The sequence below is a fragment of the Bison bison genome, unplaced genomic scaffold (assembly GCF_000754665.1).
Source record: "Bison bison bison isolate TAMUID 2011002044 unplaced genomic scaffold, Bison_UMD1.0 scf7180017864285, whole genome shotgun sequence".
NCBI classification, from domain to species: domain Eukaryota; kingdom Metazoa; phylum Chordata; class Mammalia; order Artiodactyla; family Bovidae; genus Bison; species Bison bison.
In genome coordinates this window covers 2,297,087-2,310,618 of record NW_011494857.1, presented here as the reverse complement: position 1 = coordinate 2,310,618, position 13,532 = coordinate 2,297,087, and the positions used below count along the sequence as shown (strand labels likewise).

At 52.3% G+C, this 13,532-nt stretch overlaps 2 protein-coding genes across 2 annotated transcripts in view; both read left to right on the top strand.

Annotated features, from left to right (window-relative positions):
* The first annotated feature begins 1,558 nt into the window (after positions 1–1,558).
* Positions 1,559–7,627, top strand: LOC104995700 (kallikrein-9). The gene is made up of 5 exons (XM_010849673.1): positions 1,559–1,601; positions 1,736–1,892; positions 4,398–4,663; positions 6,706–6,842; positions 7,475–7,627. Exons 1-5 carry the CDS (start codon positions 1,559–1,561, stop codon positions 7,625–7,627), a joined length of 756 nt encoding a protein of 251 aa, XP_010847975.1.
* A 2,673-nt stretch (positions 7,628–10,300) lies between these two features.
* LOC104995699 (kallikrein-8-like) overlaps positions 10,301–13,532 on the top strand; it is a 5,272-nt gene continuing 2,040 nt past the window's right edge. Inside the window, exons 1-4 of the mRNA XM_010849672.1 lie at positions 10,301–10,370; positions 10,825–10,984; positions 11,172–11,431; positions 13,306–13,439. Of these exons, the coding sequence (XP_010847974.1) occupies positions 10,301–10,370; positions 10,825–10,984; positions 11,172–11,431; positions 13,306–13,439 (624 nt within the window). The remainder of the gene's footprint in view (positions 10,371–10,824; positions 10,985–11,171; positions 11,432–13,305; positions 13,440–13,532) is intronic.

Genomic DNA, 13,532 nt, shown 5'->3' with positions numbered 1-13,532 from the left:
GTAGAAGGGAGACAGGCATGTTTATTGAATCCCTACCACTGCTGTGCTCCATACGTGTTAATCCTCCCACAGCCCCAGTTATTATTGCTGCTTAGTAGATGGGGCAACTGAGAGAGGTTCAGTGACTTGCCCAAGATCACACACTTAATAATGACCAGCACTGAGGTTTGGACCCAAATGGTCCAGTTCCAGAGTCCATGCTCCAAACCACTACATCATGGTGAAGTATACACATTCAAGGGAGCCCAGACCAAGCTTGATAATCAGTCTTACAGCAACAGAAAGTAAAAGGGCCAGGGTGGAAGTGCCCAGTGTGGAAAAGATGTACTCTGCCTAGAGGAATCAGAGAAGACTTCCTGGAGGAGGGGGCATTTAGGTTGGGTTGTGAAGGATGAGTAGAAGTTCACTACTAACAAGGATATGGAGAAAGACATTCACTTACTCAATTAACATCTCCTGAGGCCTCCATGAGCCCACCCCTGAACAGGGTGATGCGAGGAACACAGAGATGAGTCAGATCTGGGCTTGGCCCTCAAGGGACAGCTCATCTGGTGAGAAGGAGGGATGGGGAGAGAGGCAGGGAAGATGGGGTGATACGAAGGACACTGGAAAGATGGAGATGGGTGGAAAAGAAACAAAACCATGTTCTCAGGACTTAGCCAAGATCTGGTGATATTAATGGGAAAAGTGCTGTACCAGCTAGGCTGGGCACCTGGATCCTTGGGGTGGTAGAGATGTGAAAACGGAAGTAGGTTATGACAAGAGTAGGTTAACCCAGATGGGATCATATTTCTCAACCTCCTGGGAGAGGCCTTTATCCTCGTGGGAAGGGGTCCAAGTCCCCATGGCAGGGAGGGTTCTGTGGGTGTGCAGCTCCCTTTGTAGTCTCTGCCACGCCAGACAGCATTTCTGTCTCTTTTTCTTTTTCTCACCTGCATCCTTCAGTGTCTTTGTCTCCCTGTTTTGTTTTTTCTTCTTTCTCCCTCTTCCCCTACCTCACCCCCATCCTGCTGGCTGGTTTGCCTTCTTCCCTCTGAGTCCTGATTCTTTCTCCCACTCCTAGTCTGATTCCCGGGAGGTCATGCTAGGTAACGCTCCAGCCTGCCCAGTGCGTTGGTCCTAGCCCACTGCAACTTCATTCAAAATGAACTTGCTTCCATGCTAGGACTCTGCCTTAGGGACCTTCCTCCTTTCTCTCTTCCTCCTCCAGGCCACAGAATATCCTGTAACCGGATGCTGCCACCCCGAAGTCAGGGTGAATCAGGGCTGCCCTTTCTGGAAAGCCCACCTGAGAAGGACAGCCTCACCCAGGGCTCCTCCCCCATTGCGCCAGACCCCTGATGCTGCCGGCCCCTGGCTCATCCTGACGAAGGGTCTACCGGTGCAGTCTGCCTCCTCACGGCCCCCAGTGAGGGCCCCTGGGCTTCCCCCTCCTCCCTGGGACATGTCCCAACCCAGATTAATCATGGGGCGGCCCCAAGGAGGAAGACAGCATGGCTTACCATAAAGAAGCAGGGCCACTGAGCACAGGCTTGAAGATCCAGGCACTCCAGAGGCCATGAGGCTGGGATTCCTCTGTGCTCTGCTTTCGCTCCTGGAAGGTGAGGTTCCCGCCATCATGCTCCCCTCCATGGCCCCCCCGGGACCCTTCCATCAGGCCCTTTGTCCAGAGTCTGTCCCCGAGCCCTCCCACCTGGCTCTCCGATAACCCTTCTGCCTCCCATCCCCACCCCAGGGCAGGGCTGGGCAGACACCCGAGCCATCGGGGCCAAGGAATGTCGCCCCAACTCACAGCCCTGGCAGGCTGGGCTGTTCTACCTCACCCACCTCTTCTGCGGGGCGACCCTTATCAGTGACCGCTGGCTGCTCACAGCTGCCCACTGCCGCAAACGGTGAGTGACCCGGACGGGGCTGGAGGTCAGGAGAGAGAGGGCTGCGGACCTCTGTAGAGGAGGGAGGGAGCCATGGGCAGGAAGGGCCAAGCCTCCACTTCTGTTCCCCAAAGTTCAACTCCTAGAATGACAGAGAGCTGACTCTCTAAATTCTAGCATGCTAAAGAACCTGGTCCTCAGGGTGTAGATTTTGAAACTTTGAATCTTAGATGAGCTTCCCTGGTGGCTCACACGGTAAAGAATCTGCCTGCAAAGCAGGAGACCTGGTTCGATTCCTGGGTCGGGAAGATCCCCTGGAGAAGGGAAAGCAACCCACTCCAGTATTCTTGCCTGGAGAATTCCATAAACAGAGGACCTGGTGGTCTATAGTTCATGGGGTTGCAGAGTGGGAGATTACTGATCATCTTCACTCACTCAGACTCCTAGATGCCTAGACTCTGACCTGGAAAAATCCAGAGCTGTACATTCCTAAAATCTTGCATCCAGGAGATTTTACACTAATGTAAGTAAGTAATTACATTAGTGATGTTGCCGAATTGGAGAAACGTAGATTCAGGGACAGGTAGAATCTGAGTAGTCTAGAGCAGCACTATCCAATGGAAATAGAACCCTAACCATGTAGGAAGGTTTAAGTTTTCCAGCAGACACACCAAAAAGGCAAAAAGAAAAAAAAAAAAAAAAGAGTAAAATTAATTTTAATAATAGATTTAACTTGCCATACTCAAAATGTTATTTCAACATGTAATCAATTTTAAATTCTTATGAATGACATAGTTTAGTCTTTTTTTTTTTTTTAATACTAAGCCTTTGAAACCAGGCTTGCATTTTACAAGTACGTTGCATATCCATTTGGACTAGTTGCATTTAAGCGCTCAATCACTGTGTCAGATAGCACAACCCTACGATCTTAGATTCAAAGATTCAAAGTATTCTAGCTAGGTTCATTGAGTAGGGAAGCTTATAGTCTGAATTACAGTGTCCTAGAATACTGTGGCTTGTAGAATTCTAGAATCTTGAACCAAGAGAATTCTAGAAACTTATGTTTATACATGTCTAGAATCTGGTGGATTTACTATTCCTGCATGCTATCATTCAAGATTTCTAAAATCCCCAAAGTGTTAACCAAGAGAATTCTAGAGTTTCAAATTATTTGAAACCTAAATTCTTATACTTCTAAAAATCACAGATTTCTAGATTTCTATAATGATGAAATTCTAGTTTTACTATCCCAGAATATCAGAACCCTAGGTTTTTATGACCTAGATTTAATTCAGATAATTTAAAAATCTTGGACTTTTTGATTCAGGGAAATAAAAAACATTAGAATCTCAAATTCTTAAGATACTAGAGCTTGAGCCTCATAGAATACTAAAATTGTGGGTTTCCAAGGTATTAGAACCTTAGAATTTTAGAATCTTAGATTCTGGGCATTCTAATAGAATTCTGGAATCTACCTGATGCAGAAATCCTTTTTATATTATCTGGGGAAAGGGGCCATGACTCCTGTTGGATATTTTCCCTCTAGAAAGGAAGCATAGGGGCTACCCAGGCTGCTCTGTGAGAATTTCCCATCATACACCACTCCATGCTGGAGCCTCGTTAGCTCAGGCCTGTACATCAGGCTAGGAGAACAAGGGCCACATTTCAGTACCAAAGACAGAGGGGAGAAGCAGAAACATGGAGGTGCAGGAGATTCAGGAGCAGGGACAAGTCGGGGCTGCGGGGTGGGGTTGGGACTGACTTCCCAGACACAGAAACCAAGGCAACAGTGTGACAGAGAGGGAAAAGACAGAACTAACACCTTATGTTCCTCAAACCCTGAGTTCTCAGTCATTAGCCTGGTCCCTAATGTCAGAGGTCAGGGGTTGGGGGATGGACATGTAGACACCCTGAGGGTCCCTGGCTGTCCAGGGCATGAACCCAGAGCAGAGCAAGTGGGTTCTGCCACTGCAGGGAGAGGGTTTGAGACCAGATTTCAGGAAGAAGTGCATTGAGAGATGAGGGATGTAGCAGACAGGAAAAGTCTGAGGCCACAAATGAGCCTAGCTTGGGGATTTTCCATATCCCACCCTTTCCACATACACACACGAAAACACAGAGCGCCACTCCCCACAGAAGCCACCAGACCTGTGCGTGCAGGTTGTGCGGCTGTTGTTGGGTGGTGGGCGGAGGCCTCGCCTGCCTCCATGGTTCCAGGGGACCCAGGTCACCACTGCGGCTCCAGGTGGGGCAGAGAGGAAGGTGGTTTACTTGACATGGGGTGAGGAAGAGGTGTGAGCTTTGGCGGAGAGCTACAAAAGTCGAGGCAAAGGGACGGAGTGGGAAGCAGGGCCCAGAGAGGGTGTGTGCCTTGCTTAAAGTCACGCAGCCCTGTGGGTCACAGATGACCAGAGAGGGTGTGTGGCTTGCGAGTCACACAGCATCCCGGTGGTCAGAATAAAGAGGATCAGGCCCGAGAAGACACCTCGCCTTCTCCCACCTTGACCTCTGACACCTGTCCAACAGGTATCTGTGGGTCCGCCTTGGGGAGCACCACCTCTGGAAATGGGAAGGTCCGGAGCAGCTGTTCCGGGCCACAGACTTCTTCCCTCACCCTGGGTTCAACCAGGACCTCACTGCCCAGGACCACAACAATGACATCATGTTGGTTCGTCTGCCCCGGAAGGCACATCTAGGCCCTGCTGTACAACCCCTCAACCTCAGCCAGACCTGCGTCTCCCCAGGCACCCAGTGCCTCATCTCAGGCTGGGGGGCCGTGTCTAGTCCTAAGGGTACAGCCTTGCCCACTGAAGACACCCTGATGTCTCATGCCAGGGGGCTGAAGCCCCTCTCTGCCTCTGTCTCTGCTTTTCCATCTGTATGTTCTGTCTATCATCTGTCTATGCATCCATATATTTCATCAGATCTAAATGCTATGAATGATAAGATGCACCATTATCTTACAACCCACTAAGAATGAGAAAAAGAAAAACAGGTTTCAGCCATCCTTTTCTTACAAAATACACGGAAGTACCGATAGCTGAAAGGACACGTTTGCAATGTTTCTCACTTATCTTCTTTTTTAAAAAATTTTATTCCTTCTTATTTATTTTTGGTTTTTGTTGCTGTGCTAGGGCTTTCTCTAGTTGTGGCAAGCTGGGGCTCCTCTCTGGCAATCCACTCCAGTACTCTTGCCTGGAAAATCCCATGGACGGAGGAGCCTGGTAGGCTGCAGTCCATGGGTTCGCTAGGAGTTGGACACGACTGAGCGACTTCACTTTCATGCTTTGGAGAAGGAAATGGCAACCCACTCCAGTATTCTTGCCTGGAGAATCCCAGGGACAGAGGAGCCTGGTGGGCTGCTGTCTATGGGGTCGCACAGAGTCGGATACGACTGAAGTGACTCAGCAGCAGCAGCAGCAGCAGTAGGGGCTCCTCTCTAGTTGTGCTGTGCAGGCTTCTCTTGTTGCAAAGAGCGCAGGCTCTGGGGTACATGGGTTCAGTGACTGCAGCTCGAAGGCTCTAGAGAGCCAGCTCAGAAGTTGTAGTGCATGGGCTTAGTTGCCCCGCGACAAGTGGAATCTTCCCAGAGCAGGGATCAAACCCACGTTCCCTGCTCTGGCAGATGGATTCATAACCACTGGACCACCAGGGAAGTCCCCATCCATCCCTATATGACATCATTTACTGGAAGGCACATCTTGACTTCAGAGATGTTTACATGTGAAAATACGTTCATCTCAGAACTGAAATAAGGTCTATCTCACTCAGAGTCAGAAATCAGCACATCCATTAGTCAAATTTGGCTTGCCACAGCAGTAGTGGCTTTCAAAAGGCCATGAAAATAAACAAAAACAAAAACGTCAGTTTGTGGCTGCCAACAGTTAAAACCTGAGCGATGTGATATAAAAGCCAAGTTTCTTGATTTGCTTGAAAAATTCAAAACTGACAATGCTGGGTCCGTATTTCTAAAACAACGACCACTGTTAGGCAGAATTCGGCAGAATTCAGTGGAGGCTGTGCCCTTCAGACAACATGTGGGTTCTTTGGTTCACTGCGTTTCTCCCCCAAGGCCCGCTGTTTCCCTAGACAGCCCCTCCCCCACTTCCCCATCTCTAGTCTCAGGCTCCATCGAGGGCCATCTCACTGCAAATGTCTCCTCCCCTCGATCTCACTGCTTTCTCCCTGGATGTCTCTTGGTCTCTTTCTTTATTAAAAAACATTTTTTGTTGTTGTTATATTTGTTTCTGTCACTGCATGTGGGCGTTCTCTGGTTTCAGAGAGTGGGGAGTTAGTTCCCCTGCAGCTGTGGTGTTCAGGCTTCTAATTGTGGTGGCTGATCCAGGCGAAGCACAGGCTCTAGAGCATGTGCCCTTCAGTAGTTGCAGCATTCGGGATCTAGTTCCTTGCAGGGATCGAACCTGGGCCCCCTGCATTGGGAATGTGAAGTCTTAGCCAACTGGACCACCAGGGGATTCCATCTCTAAGTCTGTTTCTCCGTATTTCTTCATTGCCTCCTCTGAGAATTCTCTTTCCCCTACAGTGGTCTCTATCTTCCCATCAAGGTCCCTCTTTTTCTCTGTGTGAGTTTTATACATAACTCTTCTCATCTCTTGGCTCTCTGAGTCTTTCTTTCTCTCTCTTCGGCCCTCTCCCCTTCGTCTCCATCTGTTTCTCCTCCACGCTGTGATTCTGTTGCTTTCTCACTTGTTCCTGTCTTGGAGAGTTTCGGGCTGTGGCTCGGTGGGTCCGCCTTCGGAAAGTGGGGCAGAGGGCGGTGCTGAGTTGCGATGGAGACAGCTGCTGACCTTTCACGGACCTTCTTTCCCCACAGTGGAGTACCCACTGACGCTGCAGTGTGCCAACATCAGCATCCTGGAGCCCAGACTCTGCCGCCGAGCGTATCCAGGCCACATCTCCGACAGCATGCTCTGTGCAGGCCTGTGGGAGGGGGGCCGGGGCTCCTGCCAGGTGAGACGTGCTCTGGGAAGGACGGGGGTGGGCATCCTGCAGCAGCTCTGGGGTCCTGGGGGAGAAGGCAGTTGGAGCCCCAGACTTCCTAGAACAGAGCATGGAAGGATCCGGGATACCTGGGTCTTGGGAAGGGCGGCGGGTGGTGACCAGTCCTGCCAGGATTCCTGGACCTAAAAGAGGAGGGGACTGGGGGTTGGACTCTATGTCCTGGGAGAAGAGGGGTTAGGATCCACGATGCTAGGTCCTTGGGGGAGGTGGGGGCCATGAGATTTTACTCCTGCGTCTATGGCCTTCCCAGGTGGTTCAGTGTAAAGAATCTGCCTGCCAATGCAGGAGACACAGGACACGTGGGTTCCATCCCTGAGTTGGGAAGATACCCTGCAGGAGGAAATGGCAACCCGCTCCAGTATTCTTGCTGGGAAAATTCAATGGACAGAGGAGCCTGGCGGGCTACAGTCCATGGGGTCACAAAGCGGTTGGATACGACTGAGGGAGGAGGAACTGGAGACCGGGACGTCTGGGTACTGGAGGAGAAGGGAACTGGAAGCTTCCTCGGAGGGAGCAAATGCCTTGTGTCAGGTCCTGAGTGGATGGGCCTAACAGTTTCTCTGCTCTTGTTCCGCGTGCAGGGTGACTCTGGGGGCCCCCTGGTTTGCAATGGGACCCTGGCCGGTGTGGTGTCCGGGGGCTCGGAACCCTGCTCCAGGCCCCGGCGCCCTGCCGTCTATACAAGTGTGTGCCACTACCTGGACTGGATTCAAGAAACCATGGAGGACAACTGAACCCTCGCGCCTTGGACGACCAGGATTGGAGGGTGGGGCAGGGCAGGTGGAACTGCAAGACTCCAGTCTCAATGGTCTAAGCCCCTGGCCTCTCCTGGCCTGGAGAGGCCTTCTGGATATTCAAGTTCCCGGTTTCTGGATATTCAGACCTGGGGTTCCGCGTGAACTGTATAGCTGTCCCCCCAGTTGAAAGGAGCGGGGAGACACCTCCGCCCTTCTTGGCCGCATCTCTGAGTCACCAGGAACTGGCACCGCCCCCATAGAATAGCTCCCCTGCGGTCTACCTTGGGAAAGACATCTACTAAATAGCTTCAGGTGCTTCCCTAGTGGCTCAGTGGTAGAGAATCTGCCTGCCAATGCAGGAGACGCAGGTTCGATCCCTGCTCTGGGAAGAAGAATCCCACGTGCCCGGGATTAACCAGAGTCCTGGAGCCACAACTACTGCGCCTGCGCTCTGGAGTCCAGGGACGGCAACTGCTGAGCCCACTGCGCCCGCCGCAGCTACAGAAGCTGGGGCACCGAGAGCCCGGGCTCCACAACAGGAGAAAAGCCCAGGCAGCAAGGGGAATCCAGCACAGCCCCAAATAAATAAGTTAATTAATAAATAATGTCTCCCTCCAGAGCTTTGTCCAATGAGATTTCCCCTTACAGCCCCACCTCCTTCGTCAGCGACCCCGCCTTACTGGAGGGTCCCTTCCGCTACATGGAACTCAGGCAGTGGGTTAGTCTCTTCCCACTCCCACCATCCTGCACCTTGGCCCCTTCCTGGGCGTGTCCAGAGTGTTCATACTGGTGGGGACTGACCGAGAGGAGAGAAGTTGGGAGAGGCGCTCAGTCCCCGCCGATCTAAGGGACAATTTTGCATTAAACGTGCGGAGTCCGGCCTTCCTTCTGCCAGTTTTGTAGGATAAAATATGGGCATCGCGTGGGCGATGGACGGCAGAGAGGGAACACGGCCGCTGTGTTGCGATTCCCCATAAGCCCGGAGTTCAGTTCAGTTCAGTTGCTCAGTCATGTCGAACTCTTTGCGACCCCATGAATCGCAGCACGCCAGGCCTCCCTGTCCATCATCAACTCCTGGAGTTCACTCAAACTCATGTCCGTTGAGTCGGTGACGCCATCCAGCCATCTCATCCTCTGTCATCCCCTTCTCCTCCTGCCCCCAATCCTTCCCAGCATCAGGGTCTTTTCCAATGAGTCAACTCTTCGCATGAGGTGGCCAAAGTATTGGAGTTTCAGCTTCAACATCAGTCCTTCCAGTGAACACCCAAGACTGATCTCCTTTAGGATGGACTGGTTGGATCTCCTTGCAGTCCAAGGGGACTCTCAAGAGTCTTCTCCAACACCACAGTTCAAAAGCATCAATTCTTCGGTGCTCAGCTTTCTTCACAGTCTAACTCTCACATCCATACATGACTACTGGAAAAACCATAGCCTTGACTAGACGGACCTTTGTTGGCAAAATAATGTCTCTGCTTTTTAATATGCTATCTAGGTTGGTCATAACTTTCCTTCCAAGGAGTAAGCGTCTGTTAATTTCATGGCTGCCCAGAGTAGGTCCTGCCTAAGTCTGGCTCCATCAGCCCTATTGCAGCAAGGCTCCTGGGCTCTGCTTGGGCCGGTCCCGACGCCCCCAGGGGAAGGGGAAACCAGGTCACAGCGCCTCCCAAACCTGCCTTCCCGGAATCTGGACCTCATAGGGGGCAGCCAGCGGGCGGGGCGCCCCGCCCTCAGAAGTTGGGACCCAGAAGACGGGCTTGTCTCCCATTCGGATTATTGGCAGCACCCTCCTCCCACAAAAACCCAGGCTCCGAATTTTTCCTTCCAAAAAAATAACCTTAAGAATTCAGCCTTCAGCCCCTCCTCCCTCAGACCCAGGAGCCCAGGAGCCCAGGCCCCCAGCCCCTCCTCCCTCAGCTCCAGGAGACTGGGCACGCATTCCTTTCTGTTTCAGACCCAGGAGTCACAGTACTAAGCTCCTTCCCTCCCAGACCTCAAGAGTTGGAGATTCCAGCCCCTCCTCCCTCAAGATTTCCCATTTAGCCCCCCCAGCCTCTCCTCAGCCATACCCAGGGTTCCAGTTCCTCGGTGCTCGGCCGGCTCCCGGGTGGGAGGAGTTGGATCTGGAGGCGGGCCATTCCAGTTAAAAGGCTCCAGGATCTTGTACCAGGCACGCAGAGCTGAAGTACTGGGAGCTCTTCCTCTGGGTCCGAATCAGTAGGTGACCCCGCCCCCTCAATTCTATAAGGTGAGATGCCAAAGTTCTCAGGCACAGGGTATCAGACCCCCGCCCCCTCCCCTAGAACCTCAGATCCCTTCCTCCTTGCAGATCCAGCAATCAGCACCCCAGTCCCATGCTTTCCAAGACTTAGGAGTCTCAGCTTCCAGTTGGCTCTTCCTTCAGACCCAGGAGTCGGAGACCCTGACTCCCTCCTTCCTTGGAATGTGGGAATCCAACCCCTTGGGCTCCCAGCAACTCAGATTCAGCAATCTGGAACCCCATCTCATTTTCCTTCAGACCCGAGACTGGGTCCTCAGCTCCTGCTTCCTGCAAGACCCAGAAGAATGGTTCAGGATCTTGCTTCTCCCCACCCCAATCCCGAGATCACTAGGGTTTTGGTCTCCTCCTTCCGCCTCCGTTCAGCCCTGTCCTCTCATCTCCCAGGTCCCACCATGGGACGTCCCTCACCTGCTGCAGTTTGGATCTGGATGCTCCTGCTCTTGCTGTTGGAATCCCAGGCAGGTGAGGGGGCCCAGAAGGCATCGGTGGAGCACGTGAGCCTGGGGGAACACTGTGATGGTGGCTACGTGGGTGCCTGTGGCGGCCTGTGGGGAGATGGGAAGTGCAAGATGACATGTGGGAGTTCCTGTGGGGTTTCCAGAGGGTGGAGGCCTGGTACACGTGGCAGCAGGTAGGAATGTGTTAGTTTCTGTTGGGTATTGCAGGAGCATACCAAAGCCAGCGGGGCTGCCTGCTGAAGGGCGCAGATATTCACGCGAGTCTGCGGGGCGGGTGCACGCAGGCTCAGGTGTGCGACTCCGTGTTTGGTGACTCATGGCCTTGCATGAGTGTATGTGTGCATCTGTGCAGCAGCATGTGCAAGCCAGGCGGCAGACGCCGGAGGAGGGTGTATGCGTGTGTATCCTTTTGAACCCACTGTGTTTTCCTGCCCCAAACGTCTCCCTCCTGCCTCCAGGACATGTGAGGGCACAAGAGAACAAGGTGCTGGAAGGGAAGGAGTGCAAGCCCCACTCTCAGCCGTGGCAGACTGCCTTGTTCCAGGGTGTCCGGCTCATCTGCGGGGGTGTTCTCATAGAGGACAACTGGGTTCTTACAGCAGCACACTGTCAAAAAAAGTGAGTGGATTCCTGCAGCAGAGGGGGTGGAGAAAGAGCGGCCTGGGGCTTTGCTTCAGGAGGGGTGAGCTGGGGAGCGGGTCTCTGAGAATGGAAGTCTGAGAGAAGAGGGGACCTGGGTCTCAGAGAGGAGGGGGCCGGGAGCCCGGATCCCTGCCTGGGTGCCCAACCACCCCCATCGTCACAGGAAATACATGGTCCGCATGGGAGAGCACAGCCTGAAGAAAAAGGATGAGTCAGAACAAGAGAGGGCCGTGGCTCGGTCCATCCCGCACCCCTGCTACAACAACAGCAAGAACAACCACAGCTACGACATGATGCTCATTCAACTACGTGGTCGGGTATCCCTGGGGCCCAAAGTGAAGCCCATCAAGCTGGCGGATCACTGCCCTCAAGTCGGCCAGAAGTGCACCATCTCAGGCTGGGGCACTGTCACCAGCCCCCGAGGTAGTGGGAGGGAGAGGAGGAGCTGGTTGGCCCAGTGGACCCCAAGCCATTGGCGACGCTTTGCCTCTAGAGCAGATAAGGAAGGGAACGTGATTGTGAGGTTGACAGTCACGGGCGGTCCACGTTAGAAACCTTCAAGACCAGAATATTGATAGGCATGATGGGGAAAAAGGAAACAGATTGTTTAATAGGGCTCAGAAATGTGGATGGATGAATGAAGAGTGGATGAGTGAATGCATTCCTCCACCTTTAAGGTGGAGAGTTGTGAGATTTTCTGTTGTACAGAAAGTCAAAGTGTTCGTTGATAGTCGAGCCTGACTCTTTGTGACCCCATGGACTGTAGCCCGCCAGGCTCCTGTGTCCGTGGAATTCTCCAGGCAAGAACACTGGAGTGGGTTAGCCATTCCCTTCTCCAAGGGATCTTTCTGACCCAGAGATTGAACCTGGGACTCCTGCATTGGCAGGGAGATTCTCTACTGTCTGAACCACCAGGGAAGCCCTATTTTGTTGTTTAGAGTTTTACGTAACCTTCACAACAGACTTGGGATACAGGGACTCAGTGGCCCAGGAAAACAGGCTCCCTCTTCTCCATCTTGAACCCAAGATTCTGGGCCCAGATCCTGCCACACCCAGGAGTCCGGGCCTTTTTCCCCCAGGACACTCAGTCTAGATCCCCAGCTCCCTCCTCTTTCTTGACTCAAGTCTGGACTCCACTGAGGTCCTCCCTCTGGGGCTTCAGAGTTCAGGGAGCCCTTTGCCCTGCTTCACAATGAAGAGATTGGGGCTCAGCTCAGAGGTGATATGATTTGCTAGGAAAGCAAAAATCAGGATTCAGGTCCCTGCCTGTGTGACTCCTAAGAAAACAATGGGCTGCTGTGGAAACCTACCTGCTCATGAATCAGGCAGGTCAGTTCAAACCATGATTCTGCCCCTTTTCTCTGGACAAGTCCCTCCCCATCTCTTGACCTCAGTTTGCTCAGCTACAAAATGGGGATAATTATCCAATAGGTTTCTAAGCTCCACGAGGGCTCAGATTATATCTGTTTTCTGCATTGTATGTTCCTAGTGTTCAGGGTGGTGACCAGGATTTGTTGAAGGAATGCATGGATGAAGGAATGAATGACTCCCTCCTTCCAAGAGCTCATGTGAGGATTAAATGAGATTCTGGGCATATAGCTTCTGGTACCTAGGGGTACCAGGTAAACTTTTACCTCTGAAGTCTGTTTCTCAAAAGTTAATAAGAAAAACTAGTTCCACTGCCCATCATCTATTCAGCGCTTACTTTGTGAGCATCTGATATTCCTCAGGTATTGTACCATACAAAGCCTGTGGAGCTGCACGCTAGGTGGGGGGATAGACAATAAACAAATACATATAAAATGAAATATTAGGTGTAGCCAAGTGCTATAATGGAATATTACGGGGGGGGGGGGCGGTGAGAGGAAAGGGAGTGATGGAGATGGGGTGTTGTAGTTAGAATAATCAGGGAAGGCTTCTAGGAAGAGGTGATATTTGGAAGAAGTAGGACAGAGCTGAGATGGAGGACCTGGTGGTCTGGGAATGGGAAGATTGGAAAGATTCAGAGGTGTCACAGAGGGGCGCTTCCAGGTCCCCCAGTCACCGGATCCTTCATTTGAAAATGACCTCAGGGCAAGAAACAAACAGTAGGGTCCAAAGGTCCTTTTCTGGGTGGAGAAAAAGAAACAGCAGGGGCCGTGGCTTTGTTTCCTGTGATGAGAGGAGAACACGCCCTCCCGTGAGATGTCTCAGAAAGCCCTGTGCTGCTGTGGGTGCACGGATGGGAGGTTAGATCCCGACAGAGATGGAGGGAAAGGATTGCTATCTCTGATGACTTACAACCTCTGCTCCCTCAGAGAAGTTTCCTGACACTCTCAACTGCGCAGAAGTAAAAATCATTCCTCAGGATCAGTGTGAGAAAGCCTACCCAGGGCAAGTCACGGACAGCATGGTCTGTGCCAGCGACAGCAGTGGGGCTGACACGTGCCAGGTGAGTGCCTTCGGAAACTCCCTCTTTTATTTACTGATTTTTGGCTGTGCTGGGTCTCCGTGGCTTTGCTTGGGCTTTCTCCAGTTGCAGCGA

Bases quoted from the DNA above. Each gene is read 5' to 3' on its own strand.
- LOC104995700 (XM_010849673.1), top strand. From the start codon at position 1,559: ATGAGGCTGGGATTCCTCTGTGCTCTGCTTTCGCTCCTGGAAG. The intron at 1,602-1,735 runs GTGAGGTTCCCG...TCCCCACCCCAG, and splicing joins TCTGCTTTCGCTCCTGGAAG to GGCAGGGCTGGGCAGACACC. The intron at 4,664-6,705 runs GTACAGCCTTGC...CTTTCCCCACAG, and splicing joins GGCCGTGTCTAGTCCTAAGG to TGGAGTACCCACTGACGCTG.